The sequence below is a fragment of the Vulpes vulpes genome, chromosome 16 (assembly GCF_048418805.1).
Source record: "Vulpes vulpes isolate BD-2025 chromosome 16, VulVul3, whole genome shotgun sequence".
NCBI classification, from domain to species: Eukaryota; Metazoa; Chordata; class Mammalia; order Carnivora; family Canidae; genus Vulpes; species Vulpes vulpes.
The window spans coordinates 14,436,567-14,464,498 of NC_132795.1; the positions used below are offsets into that span (position 1 = coordinate 14,436,567).

The 27,932-nt window shown below is 44.4% G+C and overlaps 2 protein-coding genes across 17 annotated transcripts in view; one reads left to right on the plus strand and one right to left on the minus strand.

Annotated features, from left to right (window-relative positions):
- The window catches only part of PIKFYVE (phosphoinositide kinase, FYVE-type zinc finger containing), an 82,947-nt gene extending 80,323 nt beyond the window's left edge, over positions 1–2,624 (minus strand). For 3 of the 14 annotated variants that reach the window (XM_072741578.1, XM_072741573.1, XM_072741583.1), the window contains exon 1: positions 1,303–1,433. Coding sequence is in view for 2 of the 14 variants with exons in the window: in XM_072741569.1 (XP_072597670.1) it covers positions 2,468–2,557 (90 nt within the window). In the remaining 12 variants the exon portion in view is untranslated. Of the gene's footprint in view, positions 1–1,302; positions 1,667–2,467 lie in introns of those variants that run through there. The other 11 variants (XM_072741569.1, XM_026002251.2, XM_072741579.1 and 8 more) reach the window with 8 other exon arrangements.
- Positions 1,580–26,776, plus strand: IDH1 (isocitrate dehydrogenase (NADP(+)) 1). Of its 3 annotated transcripts, none has more exons than XM_026002254.2 (10): positions 1,580–2,604; positions 8,760–8,826; positions 11,556–11,693; positions 14,274–14,565; positions 17,623–17,728; positions 19,017–19,194; positions 21,076–21,227; positions 23,308–23,448; positions 24,353–24,515; positions 25,819–26,776. In XM_026002254.2, the coding sequence occupies exons 3-10, from the start codon at positions 11,572–11,574 to the stop codon at positions 25,907–25,909; spliced, it is 1,245 nt and encodes a 414-aa protein (XP_025858039.1). In that variant the 5' UTR covers positions 1,580–2,604; positions 8,760–8,826; positions 11,556–11,571; the 3' UTR covers positions 25,910–26,776. The 3 variants fall into 3 exon arrangements, with proteins under 3 accessions (XP_025858039.1, XP_025858038.1, XP_025858040.1); XM_026002253.2 differs by lacking the exon at positions 1,580–2,604 and adding an exon at positions 7,533–7,748; XM_026002255.2 differs by lacking the exon at positions 1,580–2,604 and adding an exon at positions 8,317–8,633.
- The last annotated feature ends 1,156 nt before the right edge of the window (positions 26,777–27,932 follow it).

The window sequence follows — 27,932 nt, forward strand, 5'->3', positions numbered from 1 at the left end:
GTTCGATTTTTCAACATGCCAACAGATACACTAAAGCAAGACCACGCGTGATCCGTATTACTCCTCCCAGAAAGAGGAAAAAGGAGAGCACAGAGGGGAAGAAAAAGGGAATGCAGTCTTGCTCCACAGAAGAGACTTAACCTGCCCCATTCTGAGTCAGAAACCCAAACCCGGGCAGCCCGGGGGCTCAGCGGTTTGATGCCACCTTAGGCCGGGGGCGTGACCCCGGGGTCCCGAGTTCGAGTCCCGCGTGGGACTCCTTGCAGGGAGCCTGCTTCTCCCTCTGCCTGTGTCTCTGCCTCTCATGAATAAATAAATAAATATTTTTTTTAAAAAAAAAGAAACCCAAACCCAACCAAAACAAACTAAAAACAATCAATAACAACAAAAAACAAGGTCATTTTTTAATCCTGACAGAGTTGAGGGTTTTGAAGCGGCAGGAAAGCAGATTTAAGTAAGTGAGGAATAAGAGGGCGCAGTACCCCGAGGCCAACTACCCCTACCCTCAGTAGGGCCCTTATTTTAAGGCCGAGGACGGGCTGATCCCATGCACGCCGATTTAGCACGGAGGCCCGCAGGCTTCAGATAAACATAAACAACTCGCTGCATACGGAATCTCACACTTGTCACAGCTCTTGGCCCTCCTGAAACTAATAACCCCCGCGTGGGATCGAGGACTCTCAGTCCCCCTAAGGACGTCCATCGCATCCCACCTCCCCTCTTCCTCGGGCACGTCCCGAACACAGGAAAGAACACCCAGTGGGAAACCAAGCCTCCTCCTCAGCCGCAGGGAGAAACAAGGAACTCGAGGCGCAGGAGCGGAGCAGAAGCGGCCCATCCTTTAAGGAGGCGGGGGCTCCTCTGCAAAGCCCGCTGCCGGCGTCGTGCTCCGCGTGCAGCTCGGGAACTTTCCTCTCCGTCCACGGAGGCACCGCGGACGCACAGACCACGAGCTGAGCCCAGAGCGGGGACCACCTGGACCGGGCATCCCCCTAACCAGCTCGGGGACACAGGCCGGGGCGGGGGGCGCACGGGAACTTCAAGCGTCTCCACGGAAACCTCCTGCAACACAGCAGCCGCCCCCGGCGCCCTTCCCCGCCCGCCGGGCGAGGGGCAGCTGGGCAGCCGGGGGTCCGAGGGGCCGGGGGCGGCTGCCCGCGGGCACAGGGTCTGCGCCCGCCCCCGTGGCCCGGCCTCGGCGGCGCTCCGGCCTCCCCTCCGCCCCGGCCCCGGCGCCCCCCACGCCGGCCCTCTGCCCCGCTCCCCACGCCAGCCGGCCGCGCGCCAGGCCGCCTCCCTTACCTGCGCCTCCCGCCCCGGCCCCGCCGGCCGCCCGCCTCCCCAGCCGCCGCTTCACCGGCTCAGGCGCAGGACGGCGGCCCCGGAGCGCACGGGGGGGTCCTCGGGCCGCCGGCGGTTGCGGCAGGAAGCGAAGCCACTTACACGGTGGATGCGGCTTCTCGCTTCCCGCGGAGGCCCCGCCCCCTGTTGCTCCTTCGCTCCAATCGGCAACTCTCCCGGGCGCCGGCTCCGCCCCCTCCTTCCCGGACGCGCCTCGTTCGGATCAGACGGCCAGGCCAGAGGAGTCGAGCTCAAATAGAGTCGTCAGGGCCCGCCGGGCGGATTAGGCCGCCTCGGCCTTCCCCGAGGACGCCAGGGCGACTGCGCGCGTGAGCATCACGCGTGCGGGGTCACCGGGCGCCGGCTGGCTGGGCCCCTGCGGTTACCGTAAGTGTCCGAAGATATGGGCCCCGCGGGATGTTACCGCGCTCGGCGCTCCGCGGCACTGACACGGCGCAGCTGTCACGCTTCGCCTCCGATAACTGGCCGTGGGACCTTACACGGATGACTACGCTTTTCAAGCCCCTGCCCTCTTAACTGTAAATTGGGGCTGAGAACACCCACTTCACGGTTTGTTTGTTTGTTTGAGGATAAAGTCAAATGCTGCGTGGAGAGCGTTTGGCACAGTGCCTGACCCCGAGTAAGTGCGGAAGCGAGCTCTGTAGCTCGGCTTTTCATTCGGGCTTCGCGCTGCACCAAGACAGGGTGCAAAGAAGTCTACCAAGGCCCGCGAGGCTCGGGGTGGCCAGCGGTGGTGCACCCCTTGGTCCTGCCCGGAGCCTTGTGCGCGTAGCTGGAGAACAGCTGCCCAAACCCGCGCACCGCGATCGTGGGGCGGGGCCGGGGCGCTCAGGAAGGAAACCCATAGTGAGATGCTGTTGAAATTAAAGGCTTCAGGTCCTGTCCTCAAGAGTTTTGGCAAATCCCCACCCAGCTTTCCTCGAGCTGGCCTCCTCGAAGGCTGAAGGCTCCTCCGCGCGCAAGGACACCCGGATCACCCTCCTCGGCAATCGTCCCAAGAGCAGCGAGCCTCCCCTTCCATTCCTCAACTACCACCGGCCCCCACCACACCCCTCCCCCCGCCGCAGCACCTTGACTATCCTGCTCAGCAGAGAATCTCATCTACCTGAGTGAGAAAGCCTGGGTTCTTGGGTGTGAGCCCCCAGCAACCGCTTCGTTGCAGCGCACATTTATGGTTCTTACGGAGTCTTCTCATTGTGGTGATGCTGTGTGGCAGCCTATCGTGATAGATCGCTGTGCCTGGTATGTACTTCGCTTACACTGCTCTATTAGGTATTAGTTGCGCTTGTACTCAAAATAGCTTTTCCTTTTTTAATATGGATTCCTGTAATCCAGTTAATTAAACAAGGAGGCCATGGAGACTGAGAGAGTTCTGATGCCTTGGTAGCCCATAGAAGCAAACCCAAACTTAAGCCTGGAATGAATGCCGCAAGGTTATGAATTTGAGACCTAAAACCAATCACCAAAAAACCACCCGGGCTTTTTCAAGTAGGGCAACTGCCTAAGCTTTCAATTCGTCAAGCAAATAATCGCTTGCTTTGCTTTTGCCTCTTCTCTATAAAAGTCTTTCTCCTAGCTCCTGTCATTGTAGTGCTTCCAATCATGTCACGTTTGACAATGCCCAATTCCTGCTCAAATAAACTCTTAGAAATTGCAATAGGCCTCAGTTCATTTTTAACAGTATCAGTACGGATTCGTGATTTTTTTACACTATAATTCATTACTGTGCCACTCTTTTTGACAGTCAAGTTTTCCCTGATTTGCCCAGTGAGAGCCCCTTCAAGCAGAGCTCCTGTACCTTTGACATGCCTTCCTCACTTTTTGAGCACTTCCTTCCTTTCTTATCCAATAATATATACCAGACTCACCTTGAACCATCTTTGCTCCAGGTCTATAATTAGTCAGTTCTGTAAGGATCCCTGATTGCCTTTAGTAGAGAACACAGAGATGTTTTTAAAAATCATGAAATTCAGTTCTGCCTAGGAAGTAATGAAATTGGCATACACTGCATGTGAAAACATAAATAGGTATATCCCTCCTAGAAAGTGATTTGATGGATCTAACAAGCACCTTAAAAATGTTTATACCTCTTGATTCAATTCAATTGCAATTCTAGCAATTATGCCTAAGGAACTGATTCAAGTGCAAAGTAGAATGTAGTGAAATATGTTTTTCACAGTTATTTAAAACAGTAATATATAAATAAAGAGGAAACAAATCTCTAACGAACACAAACAACATGAAAGTAATACAGTCAAATGATGGACAATTATGCAGTCTTTAAAAATTATACAAAGACTTTATAGAGCAATATTCATCATTTCATGGTCAGTCTTCTTGCAAGAATTTTGTTCTCTTCCCCCCTCCCACTATCTTTTTTTTTTTTTTTTTAAGATCTTATTTATTTACTCATGAGAGACAGAGAGAGACACAGGCAGAGGAAGAAGCAAGCAGGCTCCATGCAGGGAGCCCAATGTGGGACTCCATCCTGGGACTCCATCCTGGGACTTCAGGATTACACCCTGAGCCAAAGGCAGATGCTCAACTGCTGAGCCACCCAGGCATTCCACCCCCCCCCCCCCACACAACCCTCCCATTCAAACTTCAATCCCCTATAGTATGACTTCTTTCAGAATCATCCTAATAGAATTATTTTTCTCAAGCTGCATTTGTGTGAGGTCCTCTGACTTGCCAACATTATTTTCAGACTTTGTCTTTCTTGCCTTCTCTGCAGTAACCCCTCCATTTTGGAAACTTTCTCTTTGGTTCCCATCAGTCTGCGCTGATTTTTCTACTACCTCCCAGACAATCCTTACCATTCTCTTTTTAGGACTAGTTTTCCTCTACCTGGCTGTTAAAGATGTTAAGTATTCCATGGAGTTCTCACTGAGGAAGACTTTTCTTCTGGCTTATGACCTCATAAATTCCATGGCTTCCACTATTATACATGCTTATATTAGTTTGTTAGGGCTGCTATAACAAATGCCACTGACTGGATGGCCTAAACCACAGAAATTTATTTGTCACAATTCTGGAGGCATAGGCTGGGAAGTCTAAGACCAAGGTGACTTCAGGGTAACTACCTTCTGAGGCCTGTCCTCAGTTTGCAAATAAATGGCCACGCTCTTGCAGCCTCTTCACATATGCATCCCTCTGTGCACACACATCCTGTGTGTCTAAATTTCCTCCTCTGATAAAGACACCAATCAGATTGGATTAGGGCCCACGAATATGACTTCACTTAATCTTAATTACCTCTTTAAAGGTCCCGTCTCCAAACACAGTCACATTCGGAGGTATGGCAGGGTTAGAGCTGCAACATATGAATTCGGGGAAAAGAAGGACACACAATTTAGCCCATAACAATGCTAAAGATTCTCCGATTTCTCTCTTTAGCTCAGACACCCCTCCTGAACTGCAGATACATGTGGCTAACTGCCTCCTTAACATCTCCATCTTGCTGTCCCACAGGCATCTCAAATTTAACAAACCTTACACTTAACTCATTATCTTGGCCATCAAACCTGTGACTCTGTCTATAGCCCTTCTTTGTGGAAGGGCACCCAGTCACCCAAACCTGAAGCCCAGAAATCACCTGCACTGTTCTTTCTCCCATAATCTTCACGGCCAATAAATTCCAACAAAGTGAATTTCCACAAGGTAGAGTAACTGTTCATTCTACTTCATTTCTTTAGATCATCAAACTGAAAACACAAATGCCTTAATGTATTTATGAGAATCCCCTATTATCTAGATGAGCATCTTATAACCAAATACTGACAGAAATTTTATAGCCCATGTTTCTGTTTATGTTTACAATGGTAAATAGTACTAGCTAATATTAAAATATTCAGATTTTCTATTGCCCAAATGAAAAACAAATAATGTCAAGGCATACAATATCAACCAAATGAAGAAAGATGGTGTGCTAAATGAATCCTCCTGTGACACCCAGAATAGCCAAGCTAAATTCAAAAGACCAAGAATATAGGGGATCCCTGGGTGGCTCAGCAGTTTAGCGCCTGCCTTTGGCCCAGGGAGTGATCCTGGAGTCCCAGGATCGAGTCCCACGTTGGGCTCCCTGCATGGAGCCTGCTTCTCCCTCTGCCTGTGTTTCTGCCTCTCTCTCTATCATGAATAAATAAATAAAATCTTAAAAAAAAAAAAAAGAACAAGAATATAAGCAATGAACTCCATAGTCACATTTAAATCCATAACAACTTCAGCCAAATAGTATTTGTTATATCTAGTTAATGTTGTTAATGGGTGATGTATTATTTTATAGTTTTGTTTCTCGTCATTTTGTCTATAAAATTTTGTTATTTTTTTAGTTGTGTAAGAGGTAATAGCATAAGGAGCATGTATCTAGTTTTATGCATACATGTATATTATAAGTCAATTCTAGGGATCCCTGGGTGGCGCAGGGTTTAGCGCCTGCCTTTGGCCCAGGGCGCGATCTTGGAGAGGCGGGATGGAATCCCACGTCGGGCTCCTAGTGCATGGAGCCTGCCATGCAGGCTCTGCCTCTGTCTATGTCTCTGCCTCTCTCTCTCTCTCTGTGACTATCATAAATAAATATATATATATATATAAGTCAATTCTAGGGAATCTACAAAAAAAATATTTTCAATGTAAAAGGAGTTCCTACATTACTAGCTTAGGAAACACTTTCACGAATGCTGAGATTTTGTATTACCTTGCCTCCCATATTGGCTCAGAACCAAATTTGCAGCCCATCTCCAGCAGTGTTTAGGATTTGATGGAATCCATTTTGTGATTAAATTCACCTTGGTTCTGTATAATTTCCTATATTTATTCTTTCTTTTACTCACATATGCTCAATGTTTTATGCTATATTGTATGTACCCTCAAGGCTGTCCTAAATCTTTTCTGAAACTAAGATGATCATACTTTTGTAGTAGGCAAAGGGTGATAATGTGAATCTGACATGAAATGGAGTAAATTTACAATCTTACAATCTTAGATGACTTTGGGTCTCATATTCTAGATGAAATACAGGCTTACACATCTCTATAATCATTTCCACAGGAATAAATGGAGGTGACTGCTACTTTCCATTAATCCACCTAAAAAAAAAAAAAAATCAACAAGTGCTGGGCACCTGGCTGGCTCAGTAGTAGAGCATACAAATTTTGATCTCAGGGCAGTGAGTTTGAGCCCCACCTTGGGTGTATAGATTACTTAAAAACAAAATCTTAAAAAAAAAAAAAAAAAAAAATCAGGCAGCCCCCTTGGCCTGTTTAGTGCAGCCTTCAGCGGAGGCCAGGGATCCATCCTGGAGTCCTGGGATCGAGTCCCACGTCGGGCTCCCTGCATGGAGCCTGCTTGTGTCTCTGCCTCTCTCTGTGTGTCTCTCATGAATAAATAAATAAAATCTTTTAAAAAATAAAATTACAAATAAAAAAATCAACAAGTGCGATGCTATGTATTTTCTTTTCTCTTGGGAAACATACTCGCGCCCTCTAGTGTCCAAAATGCACCATGTGCAGTGCCGGTCCTAGCGGTTTATCTTCCAAGAGTAATTGGTAATATTCCGACGCTAGAGGAAAATTTTAAAAATAAATTTGGAACTTTGAATCCTGGACAGCAATACACAAGCATTACACTCGCTACAAATCACTGCCTAACATAGCCTTCTCCCCCCAAAATAAAATACCCCTCCTCCATGTTTTCAAGAGTAAGGAATGCACAAAAAATAATTTCCCTGCAGGGGACAGAATTTATTTTTTTTTTTATTCCATTGTTTTCTTAAGGCTTCACATCCTTGTTCCGGCTTCACCGGAATCCAGACAATAATCTCTTGTCTTTATCTTCTAATGCAAATGGCAATTGGGTTTCTTTACAGTTTGTACTTAGTAGTAATTAGAATCACAGGTACAGAAGTCCTGAAGACTTCATCGTTGGTGTTGGAAATTGCCTTGGCAAGCCGGCTTGCCCCGGGTCCCGGGTCCGCAGGTGGCATTCCCGTGCCTCCGCTGCAGGGAGCCGCGGCCCAGTCCAGGGGGCGCTGCAGCCCCTCCCCCACCCTACAGCGAGAGCGGACGCGAAGGGGCCGCGGATTCGGCCCCCAGGCTCGGGCCCCGCCCTTGGCCCCGCCCACCCGTGCGGGCGGCGCGCGGCGATTGGCCGCGTGGAGGGGGCGGGGCTCCGGGAGGTGGGCTGAGGGGGCGGGCCTGGGAGGGGACAAAAGCGTGGCGGTGCCAGAGCCCGGCCCTGCCGGCAGGCTCCGGGGCTGGTGCGGAGGCGGTGTCAGCAGCCGAAACAGCTGGTGCCCAGCTGGGACCGCCAGTGTAGACGCCTGTGAGCTTCAGCGTGTGGCTGGCGGTGGCGCTCCCAGCCCCTCGGCCGCCCACCTTCCCCTGCAGGTAACCGCAGGCTTCGAGGGGCAGCCCCCAGCCTCCGGCTTTTGCCGCGAGGCTCTGAGCCCGCCCGCGGCTGGAATGGGGGGAAAAAGGGAGAAAGCTCGTATCTTGGGTAGGAAGGGCGGAATTTAGCAGCAGGCCCTGCTCGAAAGGAAGGGGGGGGGAATCCAGGTTGGGCGTGGGGAAGAGACGGGGGAGGAAGAGGGTGCTAGATGCCTGGATGTGGACCAGGCCCACCCCAGGGCACCGAAGGGTGCGATCGGGCGGCGGAAAGTTGCTGCTGCAGAACCCCGGGTCTGCCTGCAGAAGGGAAAATCGAGTGGTGGGAGGATGCAAGGAAGCGTGGAAGACTAAGTGTTGGGTTTAGCTGGGAAACGTGCGGCAGTGGGGAGTTGGGTGCAAAGAAAGGGGAAGCCATGGACTTGGGCGTGTGCAGCGAACTCAGGTGGCTGGAAGCGGCGGCGCGGCGGGTGGAGGCGTCCTCTTGGGGGCGTGGAGGGGGCGGGAGGGGGTGGAGGAGACACCGCCCCCGCCTGGATCCTCGGTTCTGGGCGAGCCTCCCCCCCCCGCGGGGCTCCAGGCCCCCAGGGAAAGGTTCTGGCGCCGCAGGGCGAAGGGGCGGGCGGGCGTGGGGGCCTGGAGAAGCTAGCGGAGCCCGCTGGCGTGCAGCAGCCACTTGCACAACGGCTGCGGGGACGTGCAGGCCCAGAGCCCGCTGCTCACCGCGGCAGCTAAGGGCGTGCAAACCCCGAGACCAGCGAACCGACGAGACCCCGGGACGCGCCCACTGACGCACCCTCGCGTGGGTGCGAGGCCGAGATACCTGTGCTCCTTTCACCTTGATTTCGAAGGACCCTGCGCCCCTAAAACTGCCCTTCGGTCCTCTGGGTGCGCTCAGCGCTGAACTTTAAACCAGATAAACCCGGCCGTCTGGCCAGCATTGAGAGCTAAATCCTGACAAGCATGTTGCAAACCTTGTCTTTCTATTCTCCTTTTTGCTTTGTTTTGTTTTAGGAAGTAAACTGCAGTCAGCTGAGTCTGCAAAGGCTGAAAGGAGTTGGGGCGATTAGAAGTTGTAAAGGTGAGAATTAGCCGTGTCTCCCCATTCTGAACTTTTTTTTTTTTTTTTTGATGCTGCAGTTCTGCGTGTAATGGGCCTCGGAGGTCTTGAGGCCGGCGGAGGCGCTGCGAGGGAATGAGTCAGGGATATTTACAACAATAAATTGCAACTGCTTCCTTGTTTCTCTCAATATAGCTCCTTCCCTACAAGAGACGGTTTTTAGCCTAGAAATTATTGCAGTTCATGAACTCCGCTTAAAAAGAAAAAAAAAAAATGTGGCTAAAACTTGGGGGGTTGATGAAAAGAAAATTAAGAAGGTAGAGCAACTCTTTCTTCTTAAACGACTCTGTATTAGTCCAGGTTTATTTTCTGGAATGACACAAGTGTGTCAGGAGATTGGAATTCAGCTGCTTTCAGACTAAATGAGCTGCCTTGTTGGAAAAGTCCTTCTGAAGCCGGAGTTTGGGTGCAGAGGGAGAACCTGAGGAGCAAGGCTTAGAGGAGTGAATGGGGGGGGAGGCTGAAGCCTCCCCTGTGGAATTTAAATCTAAAAGAAATAAATAATGCCCTATGTTGTGGTAAGCAAGAGTCTACAAAAAAAAAAAAAAAAACTTAACTTTTTTGAGCTAAAAGGTGCTAAAGTTTTAATGGATAATGTGAGGAAGTCCTGAAATGTTTCAGTCGTGCATTATGAGATATAGAAAAATTACTGCAGAAAATGTTTGCCTCAACTGAGAAGGAAATAAGTTTAAAAATGCTATTATTAGGTATAAACAGTTTCCCCTGACAAGTTGAACTGAAGTAATTTGATCTTTAAATAACAAAAATGTACTGGGGAAGGGAGGACTCTTGATCTCGGGGTTGTGAGTTTGAGCCCCACTTTGGGTATAGAGATTACTTAAAAAAATAAATTTAAAAAAAAAAGAACAAAAATGTACTCATTAGTGGACTGTAAACCTCAATTCCTTGTGACAAGGCAGGACATATTCAAGGATGCCATATGACCCATCAATTGTATTTGCCATCAAGGAAAAATAGCCAAGTCATAACTCTTGTATGATATGTCATAGGAATGTAGCCGTGGAAATGTTATATCAAAACCAAGATCAGTTTGCTACCTCTTTTTGTGTTTTGTTTTGTTTTAAATACAAGGACAGAAGTAACAGTGGGTCTCAGCATGACTGAATCATATACTTAAAGCTCTGCTATAAATTATACTTGAAATTATACATCAGAAATAATTAACTCCTCCACACCAGTTTGTTCACTTCAACTAGAGTAGTTGAATTCCAGATGGTTCCCCAGTAATGGTTTATAGGGAACCTCCTAAACAGTAATAAGCAGGATTCTATAATTACAAATTTGGGAAGTGAAAATGGGCCTGAGGATTAGGAATATGTCCTGCCTGGTCACAAGGAACTGAGGTTCACAGTCTTCTAATGAGTGCATTTTGGTTATTTTTTTAAATATTTTTTTCTGAGTAATCTCTATACCCATTGTGGAGCTTGAACTCACGACCCCAAGATCAAGAGTCACACTTTCTACCTACTAAGCTGGCCAGGTGCCCCCCAGTACATTTTTGATATTTAAAGATCAAATTTCTGTAGCCCAGCTTGTCAAGTGATACTGTTTATAGGCCTCTTACCTAAGAATTGTTTTGAGTCCATTCTCCAGACTTATCCAGTCCTTAGCCATAATTAAGGGAATAAAAGCAATTTGTAGTTTTATGTTCTCCCAGGGAAAACATTCCCATTACAGCATCATGAAGGGAGCAGATACCTTCTTTGGGCTCAGGGCCTCTTCTACTCCTCAGGGAACACACATGGGATGTGGTCTTCCCTGAAACCTCATAGTTTTGCTTCTTCCAGAGGGTGTACCCCACCCCTTTCTGGAAATCAGATTAATTTGTATTTGCTACTCTCATATCCCAGGAATTCATGCCTTCCTGAAATAATTCCATTTCTTTGTCCCACCTACTGGCAGCTTACCTCTGCCCAAGAACAGTCCAGGCATTGGGATACTGAGGAATCGGACAGGGACATGCTTGGCTCTTGGGCAGTAGTAGCCCTTCTATATAGAGTTTTCTAAATTAAAAAATCACTTTTGATATCCCCAATATCCATTATTGCATTATTGTCTCTAAGAAAACATAATCCCATGAGAAATTCTTTGTCTTTTGCTTTTAGACTTCATGTTTCTTTAAACATGGTGTATAAGAACTTGTTGAATTGCCCAAGCATAGCTTTGGTGTTCTTTATTTTCAACCAAAACAGCCTCTTAAAAGAGGAGAAATACTAGCACCCATCATTTCTGCTGATCTTGAGGATACTGTAAAATGAGGGGCTGGATAGAAGGGTTCAAATAAACATGACATTGCAGAAATCCTCTCATTGTGTAAGATGAACCAACAGTCAGAATAATGATATAACATTATTAAGAACATGTTACAGGGTCAGGTTCCCCCCACGATCTAGGGAGCTGGCCTTGGGAAAGCTATTTTCCTTCTGTCAAAGTAAAATGGGAAAATAATTTCCATCATACAGGGTTGTGAGAGCAGCCTCAAAAGCCACACACGCTTTACACAGAGAACATGCTCAAGTCTAATAGTAAATATATTGTCACTAGCTTTTTATGCAATAGTGCTGTGGTGAAGGGAGTATTTAGTAGTCACCAAATTGTTTGTATTTTGTTTTCACACTGTAATGAAATAAATGAGAAGACCTGTGTCTTACCTTTTGTTCTTATTAAAGGTTTCTTGAAGTCAAAATGTCACAAAAAATCCGTGGTGGTTCTGTGGTAGAGATGCAAGGAGATGAAATGACACGAATCATTTGGGAGTTGATTAAAGAAAAACTCATTTTTCCCTACGTGGAACTGGACCTGCACAGGTAAATGATTTAGTCTTCCAAAGTGTAAAGTCAGAAAGCCTAATCGAAGTGATTTCAGGGTATAACTTGCTGTTTCCATAGCTATCGCTGTATCTTATGAATAAAGTTTCTGAGGGAGGGATGCCTAAAGATAAGTACATGAACCTTCTCATTTAACTTTATTTTCTTATTTATTTACTTATTTATTTTTAAAATTTTTATTTATTTATTCATGACAGACCCTGAGAGAGAGGCAGAGACATAGGCAGAGGGAGAAGCCAGGCTCCATGCAGGGAGCCTGATGTGGGACTCGATCCTGGGACTCCAGGATCACACCCTGAGCCAAAGGCAGATGCTCAACCACTGAGCCACCCAAGTGTCCCGCTTATTCATTTTTTTAAGGATTTATTTATTTTAAAGAGAGAGAACGCAGGTGGGAGGGGCAGAGAGAGTCTCAAGCAGACTCCCCGCTGAGCACAGAGCCTGATGCAGTGCTCCATCTCATGATCTCTGAGATCAGAACCTGAGCCAAAACCAAAAGTCAGATGTTTAATGGGCTGAACCACTCAGGTGACCCAAACTTCCTATTTTAATTTTAACACACTGCTAGAAAGACTGGACTTACTGTTGTTCCAAAGAAAAGAATTGTGTTGGGAACCACATGATTCTCTGCTCTTTCTAAGCCTATTTCCTGTGACCGTTTTCTTTTTATAACTCGGTGGTTCAGAGCAGTGCAAGGAATTATTTGTGGAAGGGAAAGTCATAGAGGTGCAGTCTCTGTTGAATAGTAGAGTAAATGTAGTTACCACAGTTATATCCTTTCTACCCACCTCTCTTATGTCACTCTACTTCACTAGTCAGTGGACCTTGTCCCCCCTCCGCCCGCCCCGTTCATTCCCAACCTTTTGCCCTTCTCACATAACTAGAGCACAGAAAGAACCCTTGAAATTGTCTTACACAACCCCCAGTTTTCCATCGACAATCCCTGACACCTTTGGTGTTCTAAGGATTTGAGCCTTTGCTCTGTCTTTAAAGTGTTTGGAGTTAGATACAGAAGTCTCTGTGAGATCACCTCCTTTGTTCCCTGTGATTTTCCTAAACTTGCTCGTGCTCTTTGTACACCTGCACTTGGTAGAGACAGAATTTTTCCTCGTTAGCCTTTGAGGTATAAGGAGTTTTAAAGGACAGTCATTATGCCTAGAAGGAAAAGCATCGCTAGCTACAGAATAAAACATTTTTGGAGGCTCAGACAAGTTTTAAGTTGTTCCAAAATGGCTATTGCTATTGTTGTTATTATTATTATTATTATTATTATTATTATTATTATTACATAACTGGTTCTTTCTGAGGGGAAGGGTGGAGAGTGATGTGTTTGTTTTGTTTTCCACGGGCTAGATAGTAGCCCAGGCCACTTATTCATTCTCTTCTGTTAGAAACATTAAGAAGAGAAGCAAACATTCCACTAATTACTGGTAGCTTCTGAGAAGAAATGATTCCTACAAACATGGAAAGCGCTGACCACAGTCCTTGTTTGAGTTAGGATTAGACATTTGTAATATTCAGCATTTCCTGTGCCAGAAGATAAGAGAGTCAGTGGATTCGTTAGATGTCTGTGAATTATCTAAGGTCAAAGCAGCTTGGAATGATTTTTATTTGGAAATACATTAAGATTGGTACCTTTGCGTCGGCATCATGAGTTAGGATAGCGAAGGCAAGGAAAACGCAAAAACTAAAAGGAACTGAAAAGAGAATTCTAGGCACTTTGTGGGTTAGCAAGTTTTGAAAGCTGAAAATCAAAAACGTTTTTAAAAGTCTTAGAGGACAAAATGAATTGTTAATTACTATTTGGTCTCTCCTGTTTTCCAACAGAGATACTTGAGATAAAGCTTTAGTCATTTTCTATGCTCCGTGGCCAATCAACCCCCTTTCCTTCCAGTTCTGAATAACCTGCAGTGTGGGCATTGGTGTATATTACTCTGACTCCATCACTGGATTCCATTACTTACTTACCCAATACACTGCAGGCTGATTTCCAAAACAAAGAGACTTGCCTAAGAATTAGGGAAAGGTTCATCTTCTGACTAATGAAGTCAGTAGCACTTTGGGCACTGACTTGCATTTATAGCTCCTACCACTTTACTGCCAGAATACAAACAATCCTTTAAACCTTCTAACCCCTTTATTTTTAAAGCACAGTATTTACTAAGGGAAAATAAGGTACTTAGGCTTACGCTTTTATGGTAATTTTATGGAAGGAAGTCTGCAAAAACGGTTGCTCGAGCTATTACTGCATCTTTATGGTGAAGAGCACACAAAGGGGCAGAGCACAATGATTTCCATTCAGTTTCCTTCTAGACAGCTTCCCACACCCGGGATGGGTGCGGCCCACAATCTAGCCTCTCCTAGTCCTTTTTTGGTTGGCAGCCATCTTCTGTGTCTGAGATGCTCTGATCCTAAAAGTTGGCAGATTTAGGTATGTTTTGAGCCTTTCCCTTCTTCGGGGTAGGCGTTGTGCGCCATCACCATGCAGAGACTGGTGACAGCCTTGGTCACTCATTAGTTTGTCTGGAGAGTTAACACTTAATGACCTTTTCCTCCCAGCTATGATTTAGGCATAGAGAATCGCGATGCCACCAATGACCAGGTCACCAAGGATGCTGCAGAAGCTATAAAGAAGTACAACGTTGGTGTCAAGTGTGCTACCATCACCCCCGATGAAAAGAGGGTTGAGGAGTTCAAGTTGAAACAAATGTGGAAATCACCAAATGGCACCATCCGAAATATTCTGGGTGGCACTGTCTTCAGGGAAGCTATTATCTGCAAAAACATCCCCCGGCTTGTGAGCGGATGGGTAAAACCCATCATCATAGGTCGTCATGCTTATGGGGATCAAGTAAGTCGTGTTGGCATCATTTGATTTTCCATATTCTTTTTTCATGTCCTTGGTTGCCCAGCAGTTCTGATCTGTATGTTTTATTCTTTTAGTGACTACTCCCTTTAAGTGAGGTGCAAAATCGAGAAATGTTTATGTGTCTACTTGTATATTTAGGTAGGAATAAATATACCTACAGAGAAGTACCTGTCTCAACACAAATTATTTTTTTCAGATATTTTTTTTTATTTTTTTAAGTGGGCTCCACGCTGGTCATGCAGCCCAATGTGGGGCTTGAACTCATGACCCTGAGATCCAGACCTGAGCTGAGATCAAGAGTCAGACACTTAACTGACTGAGCCACCCAGGCATCCCGCCCCCCCTTTTTTTAATTAAACTAGGGACACCTGGGTGGCTCAGCGGTTGAGTGTCTGCCTTTGGCTTAGGGTGTGGTCCTAGAGTCCTGGGATCAAGTAGCACATCCAGCTTCCCTTGAGGAGCCTACTTCTTCTGCCTGTGTCTCTGCCTCTCTTGCTGTTTCTCATGAATAAATAAATAAAATCTTAAAAAAAAAAAAAAGTTAAACCATATGATATTTCCATTTTTGTATAATCTCCCATAGTTCAACCAAATTAGTGGTTCTTCATCCTAGCTATACAATCAGATCCCTTTATGGAGTTTTTTTTGGTTTTTGTTTGTTTTAATTCCAGTGAATGAGTGCTACCCTATACCTATTCAGGTTCAGCTGAACCTGAATTTCATGGGGTTCAGACATTTTAAAACTCCCAAGTGATTCCAGTGTGTAGGTAGGGTTGAGAACCATCTAAGATTATATTGAATGTGATCACTTTATGCATAAAAGAAAAGCTGATTTAGTAGTTGTGAAAGTATTCTCTTTTAAATATTCCTTTCCTACTTGGAAAAAAAAAAAAAAAAGAAAGTTTCTGTACTTTTGTACCAGTAAGCTTATTGCCAAATTAAACAGAAAAACTGCCAACTAAACAAAATCCGTATTGAAACGGAGGTTTCAGACTTTCATAAAAAGCAGCTTAGGTCTTGAAAGAGCCTTAGAAACAAGAATCTCTAATGTTGAAATCCAGAGGCTTTGATGTAGCTGTCCTCAAAACAGTGTGGCCAAAGCAGACCACTCTGTTCCTGGGGAGGGGTCACTGGGTCAGTCCTTGAGGATCATTCACTTTGTTCTACTCTGTGGTTCAAACTATCCCTTCATCCTGGCCAAACCTTCCAGAGGCCCAGGAGTAAGAATGTGGACAGAAGCACTACAAACTCACTAATCCCAGGAAGAACATTTTTTTTTTTTTAAGATCTTATTTATTTATTTGATAGAGAGCACAAGCAGAGGGCGTGCAGAGGGAGAGAGAGAAGCAGGCACCCCGATGCAGGGCTCGATCCCATGATCCTGGGATCATGACCCAAGCTGAAGGCAGATGCCCAACCAACTCAGTCACCCAAGTGCCCCCTGGAAAGACCATTCTTTTTTTTTTTTTTTTTTAATAATAATTGGGAATTTTAGTATCCTCTCAAAAAATTGATTAAAACACTTAGAGAAAGTTAAGTGTATAGAAGATTTCAACAACTCTGTCAGCCACCTTGACCTAACTGATCTCATAGAATCCACTCCACCCAACAGCTACACAGATTTTTTTTCAAGTGTGTACAAAACAATCTCCAGGTTGACCATATGCTGGGATATAAAACAAGTCTCAGGAAATTTTAAAGATTGCAGCCGTACAAAGTACATGCCGATCACAACAGAATTAACTCTGATATTCACAGGTGACTGGTTCTTTGGGGAAGACCACTCTTCAGTTCTTAGGAGTTCATGCTGTCTTTTTCATCCTGCACCCACCCACCCCCCTTTCTTTGAATTATTTTGGCATCGGTCACTTGGAAGAATGGTCATTCTCTAAATCCAAACTGAAAATTCCCAACCTCAGGTTGATTCAGCCTGAATCGTTCAAATGTGCATAAACCTCTGCAAAGCATCTGTGATGCTTTGGTGCCTCACAACGTCTTCCTCTTGAGAAATGGGAATGAGTTACCACCCACAGTGACTTTATATGACACAAATGTGCTGTGTAGAAAGGATATTTAATCTTCACAGTTACCTGAGGGCTCTTTTCCTGGCTGTCATCAGTATTACTCTATACAAACATAAATAGATAGGCATGGCCAGCAAGTGTTGGTACCTGATTGTGAAAATATTCTAAGTTAGGTCATTGAAAAGGGTACAGTGCACTTAAACGTTACGGATGCCTCATGTACATGCCCCCAGCATAGCTCACTCCCATGAGCAAGACGGCTGTCCTCGTGCAGTTCTTTCCCTGAGGGGCACCAGCCTGTCCCAGCCGCTTCCACAGTCACTGCTGCTTTTGGACAAATCCTGGGCTGGAGTTAGTAGTGATAATAATGGTGAAGAGACTGAACCCTAAAGGTCTAAGGACCGGATCCCAAGTCTTTTGACCCTAGATGTGTTCTTTCCACTCTATCACAGTTCTTCCATTGTAGGATTGATGTAAGAGTCAAATGAGATGAGATCATTCAAGCTGGTCACTTAGTGTCTCGTGCAGTGAGGACAAGGCATTTGCTCTCTGGTCTCCATCGACGCTGTAGCTAGTGTATTATCATCCCCCTGTGGAAAGTCTTCCTTGACCTCCAGGTCTCGGTCGTTTCTTTTCCTGTGTCATCCTACTACATTTCTTATCTTAGCCCCCCTTTGACATTTGAAAGCACTTGAGTGGCTTCTCACTTGGTTTGTCTTTGTTAGGCTATAAGCTTCCTAGAAGGAAATGCTTAGTGTCCTCCTCCACTCCTTACTGGTTCTCCCTTTACATGAGAGGCATCCAGTAAATCTGTTCTTCAGTCTATACCAGGATTAACTTACTTTGGGAAGTCTCTGGACCTTTTTTTCCCATCTCTAAGATAAATGAAGCCTGAGGCACACTGCCCTGTTTGTTTAGCTATCTGACAGTGCTATGTTCTAGGATTTTTTTTTCTATTATAATTCTTGGAAGGATAGTTTTTTTTTCTCTTTATATATTTCTCCCCCCTACACAGTACAGAGCAACTGATTTTGTTGTTCCCGGGCCTGGTAAAGTAGAGATAACCTACACGCCCAGTGATGGATCTGAAAAAATGACCTACCTGGTACATAACTTTGAAGGTAAGTTCATCATGAGCTACATCTTTTCATTTTTTACAGGTCATTTAGACACTATTAGTACTGCTTTTTAATAGTTATGTGGCTGCCAGAAATACAATCTGGAATCTACAACATCTCTACAGGGCCCAAAAACTAGCATAAAGAAGGAATTGGCTTCCATGCCTTCCCATGGGGTACAATAAAGAAAGACACAAAGGGAACTAGCCACTTCATTGGAAATGCATGTGGGCAAAGATGGTACATAGTTTTGCCCTTCTCTTGAAACGTGGAGGGAAGGTTGGCAGGAATCTGTTATGAATGAATTATAGAAATTAAACATTGCTAATCCTGTATCACCTGTCATGTAATCTGCCCTTTGCTCTACTAGGATTTTTATTTGAAAAAGGTTGCGTTATATAGTTGCTGAAATTTTCTTCTTGCCCTGAGTATTTATTCTGTGAAAGTAAATGTTTGCTTTTTGCTTTTTCTTCCCTACCATCCTGCTGCTTCAAAGGTCCATTTGTGGCAAATGCCACCTAAAGGTTGAAAGAACAGAAAACCACCTTTCTCCACTAGTGAAGTTGTTAAAAGCTCTCACGCAAACAGAAACTCGAAGCTCACCTAGCCTTTGTACTCTTCGCCTCCTCCAAATAGTATCATTTTAATGGAATCTAGTTCAGCGGGTTTTGGCCTTGCACATTTCAAGCCTACGTTGGCCCTGGGCAGTGGCAAAGATTCAAGTTCTATCTTTCAGTAATTACAGAGTTCACCTAGAGCCGTGAAACACTAGTGATTACATGTAGCATAATTATTTCTGCCAACGAGGTATGAACCTTCAGTATCCTCCAGGAAATTACGAGAATTCTCATTCAATATTTGAAATCCAGATTTTTCTCAATGGCTAAGGACAGAGCACAAACGTAGAGATTAAAACACACGTGAAATCTTAAGTGTGAAAGCATGAAAATGATTCACCGTTTCTCAAGTGTATTTCTGGTTCATAGATCAGTAGGTTTTAGTATTTTGGTATCTTCTGGATCTTGAGGACCATGTTTTTCTCACTTCTGTTGCCCTTTCAAAACAAGTTAGAATGTCCTTATATGTCCTTATCTAGAATTGACTTTCTTCCAATCATGTGCCTCAGCAACTCATGGAATATTCCTATTTGAAGCCTGGGTAGGACTTTTTGAAGTCTAGGTTCAGACATGCTTGGGTGCTTAGGTGGTGGTGGGTGAATTTGGACTTGTTACAACTCTACCCCATTTACCTTTGTTTTTCCTGTTATCGGTGTTCCCCCTCCCCCCCACAGAGGGTGGTGGTGTGGCCATGGGGATGTACAATCAAGATAAGTCGATCGAAGATTTTGCACACAGTTCTTTCCAGATGGCTCTGTCTAAGAGTTGGCCTTTGTATCTGAGCACCAAAAACACTATTCTGAAAAAATATGATGGACGTTTTAAGGACATCTTTCAGGAAATATATGACAAGTAAGTACAGTTCTTTTTTTTTCCTTTGTCTTTTTTCTAAAATAAGCCAGGACTTATTTGCATCACTATTCCATAAAGTTAAGGGCATAGCTAAAATTTAACAGATGTGAAACAAACCAATCTTGAGTTGCTTTTAGAAGGAAAATGTTTTCTTTTTTTTTTTTTAATTTTTTTAAGATTTTTATTTATTTATGATAGTCACAGAGAGAGAGAGAGAGGCAGAGACATAGGCAGAGGGAGAAGCAGGCTCCATGCACCAGGAGCCCGACATGGGATTCGATCCCAGGTCTCCAGGATCACGCCCTGGGCCAAAGGCAGGCACCAAACCGCTGCGCCACCCAGGGATCCCAAGGAAAATGTTTTCAAATAAGCGTCCCACATTTATTTTTATTAAGAGCCAAAATTGTTTATACTGTTTGGATGAAGGTGCCCTATAACTGATAGAAAGTTCTGATTTGGCCAGGGAGTGCCTGGCTAGCTGAGTTGGTGGAGCATGGGACTGTTGATATCAGGGTTGTGAGTTTGAGCCTCATGTTAGGTATAGAGATTATTTAAAAATAAAATTCTTTAAAAAATTAAAAAGAGGGGTACCTGGGTGGGTCAGTTGGTTAAGTACCCAACTCTTGATTTCAGCTCAGGACATGATCTCAGGGTCATGAGTTTGGGCCCCACATTGGGCATGTTGAGCTCCATGCTGGAATGGAGCCTACTTAAGATTCTCTCTATCCCCCCCCACACACACCCCCACCCCTACCATTAACACTTGCGCTCTCTCTCGCTCTCTCTCTCTCAAAAAAAATTTTAAAAATTCTAATTTTTCAAGCATATGACTTTCTGAATTGGGCACATTTCCATTCTTTTTGAAGCCCATTGTTGTGATTTAAAACTCTGCTTTAGTGGAATCATTTGAACTTGTCTATAAGAACTTCAGGGTCAACATGAGGGCATGTGTTAACTTTTAAGGTGGCAAAACTCCCTTTTAGGAAAGTGTGGAGGCCAGGGCTTGGATTTTAGGTATGTTTCCTAAGACACCTTAATTCTTCTTCCTGCTACCCATCCATACCAACCCCAGGAGCTGTCCTACTTTCCTGAAAGATATAGAGTGGAAGAATAGTCTTTTTCATCCATTATTACATTCTTTTTTTTTTTCTTCTAAGATTTTATTTATTTATTTGAGAGAGAAACAGAGCACAAGCCAGGGAGGTAGGGATAAGCAGACACCCTGCTGAATGGGGAGCCCAAGGTGGGGCTCGATCCCAGAACCCTGAGATCATGACCTGAGCCGAAGTCAGGTGCTCAACCAACTAAGTCACCCTAGACACCCTCGTTATTAGATTCTTAAAGTAAGCTGTGCCTCAGGACATCCTGAGTGTACCCAGTAGTGTACTGAATCTGAGCAGCAGTGTACTGAAAACTAAAAATAGTGCTGGGGACACTCTATTCTCTCCCTTATTCTTACATCTCTGTGAAGGATGTGAAATCACTCTCTGGTGGGGAAATTGGGGTTTAGCAGCTAGCAAGTGGACAGGGTTTGACCTTAGGCCTGTTAGATTCTCAAATCTCTGCTGCTTCCACTAAAAAAAATGCTGCTTCTGGCCCCACCCCCACTCTCTTTGGAGAAGCAGGTGCTATACCTAACAATTTCTTTTTTTTTTTTTTAAGATTTTATTTATTTATCCATGAGACACACACACAGAGAGAGAGAGAGAGAGGCAGAGACACAGGCAGAGGGAGAAGCAGGCTCCACGCAGGGAGCCTGATGCAGGACTCGATCCCAGGTCTCCAGGATCACATCCTAGGCCGAAGGCGGTGCTAAACCGCGAGCCACCCAGGCTGCCCAACAATTTCTTTTTTAATTCCCTTTTCTTCCTTGCTTCGTAGGCAGTATAAATCCCAATTCGAAGCCCAGAACATCTGGTATGAGCATAGGCTCATTGATGACATGGTGGCCCAAGCTATGAAATCCGAGGGAGGGTTCATCTGGGCCTGTAAAAACTATGATGGTGACGTGCAGTCGGACTCCGTGGCCCAAGGTGAGGAGCTATGGGAGCAAGAAGAGGTGGAGCTCAGCCTGTGACACGAAGGTCAGGCCACAATAGCTTTCTAGTTTGGGAGGAGGTGTGGTTGCAGCCCTTTGTTAAATCATGAAATGTAAACACTACAAGCTATCCAGTTCCATCTTCTCAGCCTATGCAAAGAAGCCCGGGGCTGTTCACAGAAATTCCACTTTATGTCAGAGGTAAGGGCCAGATCAACAGAAACTCTCGCTGCTCTGATTTCTCCGGCACCAAACTGCCCTCTGATTTTAATTACCCATGGCAGCTCTGTAAACTTGGTAAATGTTCCTGTTACCTTTAATTCTCTTTGCCTTTCCCCAGAAAGTACTACTTTTCTCTTTGGAAAAGTTAAGCACCTTCTGCCAGTTTGAAAAGCAGTAAATCAACCCAAGTTTATGTCAGATGCGAGAGTTAGACAGTTTTCTTTACCACCCTGTGTCTGCAAGCGCTCATGATCCTTCGTGCTGCATTCAGTAGAGGAAGGAGTGATGCCTTGTGGATGCTTCCATGGTGGACAAAGGAAACTATTCCTTGTGAGCAGATTTCTTAGAAAGGGACCCAAATCGTCCCACTGTTTCTAAATGTCCTCATAGCAACTAAGGGAGTGTCTGGAGGGATATTTCAAATGTAAATGTCAAGATATGGAAGTTCAAAGAACTTTGGAATAGGACTTCTGAAGTGCAGTATCCAGTAGTGCACTGATAAGATACCTGGGACCAATGCTCTGTGTCTGGGCAGAGCTTGTAGATAAATGTGACCTCAGTGCAGCTCAACAGTCAAAAGGCAGCAGAGCTGTCCTGGTGTCTGTTCTTTCCTAGGGTATGACCTACTTTGGACTCACACCACTTACGTCCTCAGTTTTGTTGGTGATACCAACTAGTATCCTAATATTAAAGATAGACAAACTCACTGTGGATATGGTCCTGAACTTCTCCAACCAGTAAACATTTGAGTCTACGAAAGCCCCAGACCAACACAGTGATGTGAAAGGAGCCTACTAGGGAATAAAGGGGAAAGGAGAAAAAATGAGTGGGAAATATCAGAAAGGGAGACAGAACATGAGAGACTCCTAACTCTGGGAAATGAACTAGGGGGGGTGGAAGGGGAGGTAGGCGGGGGGTGGGGGTGACTGGGTGATGGGCACTGAGGGGGGCACTTGATGGGATGAGCACTGGGTGTTATTCTATATGTTGGCAAATTGAACACCAATAAAAAATAAATTTATATTAAAAAATGAAAGGAGCCTACTTAATCCCATGCAGAAGTTTCTAACAATGAGTTTTTTAAAAAGCATTGTTTATTTACCTACTCTCAAACCAGAAACCAAAACTGACAAACATTGCAGTTTGTGACAAATTTGCATTATTAACTCCACAGGTGCTATTGGAAGGTAGCTAAAAACAGAGAAAAATATTCTTTGAATTCAAGTGTAAAAGAGTGAATAAAAGAAGGAAAACCAATTGTCTAGACTTAAAAAGTGGTAATGTAATTCTCTGGATAGGGAGTCACAAAATAGGACTGTTTTGTTGGGGCTGTTACAGGGAGTAAGGGTAAGAGGGATGTTCTTGGGTCATCCCATCCTGTTTTCAACCTGCCTTTTCTTTCCAGTCCCAGTGAGTCTGAGCAGCCTGATGGCAGGACACAACTGTCATTAATCTTTTTATTTTCCCATATCACAGCATCTGGCTGCACATATGGATAGCAGTAACATACTGAGCTCTTACTCATGGCAGGTACTATTCAAAGGAAGATGAATATATATTCTTTTCACAAATATTCACAAATATACGTCTATTCATCTAATTCTTACAACAACCCTACGAATCAGATGAATGTGCATATATTTGTGAATATATGCAGGAGGAAGAAGCGTAGCCTTTCCAGAGGTGGCTTTGATCCTGAGGTCCGGAGCAGGGACCCTGCTTCCTGAGAGGCAGAATCATTGATGACTACACATGCGTATATTTATTTCGTTTCCTGAGACCTCTTTCATCTCTGAGAGACCCAATGTTCTTCGTGCAGTCGTACCTGATGCTTCACATTCTGCCTCTTAAAGGTTACGGCTCTCTTGGCATGATGACCAGCGTGCTGGTTTGTCCAGACGGCAAGACAGTAGAAGCAGAGGCTGCCCATGGGACTGTAACACGTCACTACCGCATGTATCAGAAAGGCCAGGAGACATCCACCAATCCCATTGGTAAGATAGTGTTTATTGCTACGCTGATTTCCAACCAGAGAGTGGAGATCTCCAAAGGAAATCAGACATATTCCTTTGGCTGCCCAACGCTTTGTGTCTAAAATCCTCACCAAACAGCAGATCTGTTCTACTAAGAGCCGTTTCAATGTACTTGAAATATACACAATATATGCTTTTCCATTTTGTAGCAGAATGTACGCTATAGAGAAGAATGTTGTCACTGAGCATTTTCCTTTTCCTCTGGTGCAGTGAAATGCCACAGGTGGCTAAGAATCTAAAAGCCACACAGATAGATTCTTCTAACTGAATTTTAAGGACAACACTTTTTTTTTTTAAGATTTTATTTATTCATTCATGAGAGACACAGAGAGAGAGAGAGGCAGAGACACAGGCAGAGGGAGAAGCAGGCTCCATGCAGGGAGCACCACGTGGGACTCGATCCCCAGTCTCCAGGATCACACCCTGGACTGAACGTGGCGCTAAACCGCTAAGCCCCCGGGCTGCCCCTAAGGACAACACTTTATAAAGAGATTACAGCTTGGGAAGAGGCAGGGAGGCCACCATAGACAAGAGAGAGGAGATTGTGACCTATTCCAAATTAGTAAATGCCCTCAAGCTTCAAGTACTACTAGCACACCATGAAAATGTGCTTTCCGTAAGGCTCTAACAAAACCCAAGACCTCTGCTCGACAGCAAGACAGATTTTTTTTTTAGGTTTCTATTCAATAAAATATTCCCAGTTCTTAGAAAACTATAGCCCATGTGGATAGTACCTAATGGAATCAATCACCCAAGCAAACAAAAAAAAAATTGTTCTGTTTTTGGCAACTGAAACATTTGGGAATCCCTCTTGGTATGATCTAAGTGTTGGCTTTTGGGTTTTGGTTTGGTTTTGCTCTTTCAGCTTCCATTTTTGCCTGGACCAGAGGGTTAGCCCACAGAGCTAAGCTTGATAACAACAAAGAGCTCAGCTTCTTTGCAAAGGCTTTGGAAGAAGTCTGTGTTGAGACCATTGAGGCTGGCTTCATGACCAAGGACTTGGCTGCTTGTATTAAAGGTTTGCCCAAGTAAGTATAAGATGCCCTGAGCTCTGTAGTCAAATCACCACTTACCTTTACTGGGCTCAAAACAGCAGTGCTTTTTAGAAGTACATGAATTATTTGTTATTTATTGCCTAGTTCAGGGGTCAACAGATACTACTGATTGTGGACAATAAGCAGTTCAGACTTTATGGAACATACAGCCTTTTCAAACTCCTCAGCTATTGAACTTTGCCACTGTGGAAGGAGCACAGTCACAGATGATACAGAAGCTGGTGGATGTGGCCGTGTTCCAATTAAACTGTACCCTGGATGGAGTCCATGGGCCACACTGTAGTTTGCTGACCTCTGATCTAGTTGAAAATCATTGGGTGACAAGGTTCTGTTTAATTTAACAAGTAAATTATAGACATTTGAAACAGAGGGACCTCCAAGGGTATTGTATTCTTTCCCTTTATTTTCTTCAATTTATGAGTAAGAAGAGTAACTGTACAAGTTTTACGTGCCCACTATGTCTTAGTCCCTTCTGTAATTATTTATAACCAACAGTCAGATATTTGAGGCCCGTTTATTGCCCAGGATTTTTCTGAGAACATGGTAGCATGTAGCCCAGTTGGATTGACTGCCAGTCAGAGACTTCTCCCTCACAGCTGGTCACTATGACTCACCTCAAGAAACCCTACTAAAGTTTAACATTAATCCCATGTCCTAAGCATGCGTCCTCTCAGTGATGAGGATATACTCAATCGCTACATCTTTCTTATCTTAAATTTCTGGCAAGAATACAGTGTTTGAAATGTTCTTATCAGTACACTACCTTTGTGGTCTATTTGAATAGGCACTTGTCAGCCGGATTACATTAGCCAGACTATCTTTTTTTTTTTTTTTTTTTTTTTTTTTAAGAAAGACCGTGATAAAATAAAAGAGCATTAAAACTTTTTTAAGGACATGTGACAATTTGTAGGAATGTTGATGAGAGCATGGCCGTACCCCTGAATAGGTTTTGTTATTTTTAAGAATGAGGAATAAGAAGTGGGTTGAGTTCAGTCTGAATGGGAGCTCTGTGATAGTTTTGTCCTCAAAGACTCAGGGCAAGGGACATTCTGTGAAGGTGCATGTGGCCGAGCTGCCAATGCAGGCTGCCTGTAGCCTGTGTCAGCCCCTTGAGCCTTGAGCACAGTCATCAGCCATATAGTCATACTTCGTTAATACTAGTTTTCTTCTAGACCTAAGTAAAATGCTACCTATGTAGCACTCCTAGAATTTTCCCTCTGCCCGCTACCAGATCAGAAACAAACTAATCTCTCTTTTTTTTTTCTTCCTTTATTAGTGTGCAACGTTCTGACTACTTGAATACATTTGAGTTCATGGACAAACTTGGAGAAAACTTGAATATAAAACTAGCTCAGGCCAAACTGTAAGGCCATCCCTCAGCTTAGGAGGATACGTGTTTTTGGTAACTAGGTCCACTGGTTTACATTTTCCTGTATAACACTCAAGGGGAAAGGTAAAATCAATTTTGTAATTTGTTTAGAAGCCAGAGTTTATCTTTTCTATAAGTTTACAGCCTTTTTTCTTACGTAGCGTACACTTATGCCACCCTCGTGAACGTGGCAGGGAACTTTTTTAAATTTTATTTTATTTTCTACTAGTAGCCTAGGAATTACTTTCATGCTCGTTGTATACTCATTGTCCCTTTTTCTTATGTTCCAATGCAAATGACCAAAATGAAGAGTGCTTGAAAGGGTAAACTGTAGGCACAGTGTTGTTCCCTGAAATAGATGTGAAGTACACATTCACTCCCTTCATCGCTCCAGGGCCTGGGGCGCTGTGTGGTTTTGGTGTAAGAGATGTCCCATTTCGTGCAGTAGAGCTGTACGGTGAACTTGCAAACTTGCCCATCGTCTGGAATGAAGAGCGTAGGTGTTACTAATACCCGCTGGAGACACCGCAGTCACTTTTGTAAAGAGGTCTTCTTGATTGTTTTGAAAATGCTAAATATTTCTGAGGCAACTGGAGACTTTGGAATCCAGAATAAAGACGACCCGAGGGTCTGGCTCTGTTTGTCTCCTCTTCCTGGCCTTGTGTGGCCTGAGTATTATGCTACCCTGAGCAGCATATTTCATCCAAGTGCAATAACCCAAGCTGCACCTTTTTTTGGACTTCTGCTGGCCCGTTTTATTTCCCTTATACAAATGTGATTTTTTCAGAAGTTGATTTTAAACACTATTCTAGTCTATTCTTCATCTAAACTATTAATTGTTATTAAAATTAAGTGCTAATGACTAGTCTTGGGTTTTTATTTGTGAGTATGCTTTAGGTGCCAGGCACCATGCTAGGTCCTGGCCACAGGAATTCAATTTTAAGTGGTCTCTGCCCTGAAGGAGTTTACTGTGCGGAAAATGGATAAGTAAACAGGAAGATGTGGAGCCTACAGTGAAAGGGAAAGAAGACCAACGACAGAACAAAAGAGATTACTAGAAGAATATTAGGGAATCAAGCATAGGCATTTGCTAAGGAGTGTAAGTATGATCATAAGTTTACAGGAAGCCAATGAAGACTTAAGAAGGGAGGGACATGGTCATATTTTCCTTTAAAAAAAATAGCACAGCTTTTATGAAGAATGGATAGTAGTAGAAAAGGGGGTGATGGGCAGGATCCAGGAGAGAAGGCCAGTTTTCAAGGTACTGTGATACTTCGGGTGGGAAATGATGAAGATCTGACCAGGGACAGTGGCACTGGGGATGGAGGGAGCAGGGTGGATCCCTGAAAAGATGAGAACAGATGGGGATTGGTGGGTCCCAGGGGATGTGGGAAAAGCAACGTCATAGAGGTTTCCCACATATCCAGCTCACTCTTGAAAAGTTGGTCAGCATCCCAGCAGTAGCCACGTCCTATGGGGAAGGAAGCCGAGGCCTTGAGAGGCACTTTGATGAGATATATACAGTACCTCAGTGCCCATTTTAGCCTGGAAGCCAGGAATCCTCGTAGCTGAGCTAGGACTCTTTCTACTAGACCTGCACATGTGCAGGTTTGGATGAAGAAAGCATTGTGTGGAACAAAGTCACCCCATTGGATTGGATGACCTTTTGACTAGTCCCTCGAGCACTTACAAACATCCTAGGAGTTGATCAGATGAGTGTTAATGGCTGCAAAGCTCTTCCCCAATGTCTATCAGGATCAGTATTTGGCCAAGAACCGGTTAATGTTCTAAAATAGTTAGTAAATGAACAGAATGCTGACCAATACGTGTAGAGGCTAATGGTTTATTTTGTAACAGCATCAGGATCAGAATTGTTGACCTGGAAAATGACTCCTGCTTTGCAAAACACTGAAGGCAGCAGGATCCACGGACAGAGAAGACAGGAGTCCCACATTTCGAAATTCTCTCAGTTGCAAGTACTATTTCCTAAGTAGAATTTTTTTTTTTAAAGATTTTGTTTG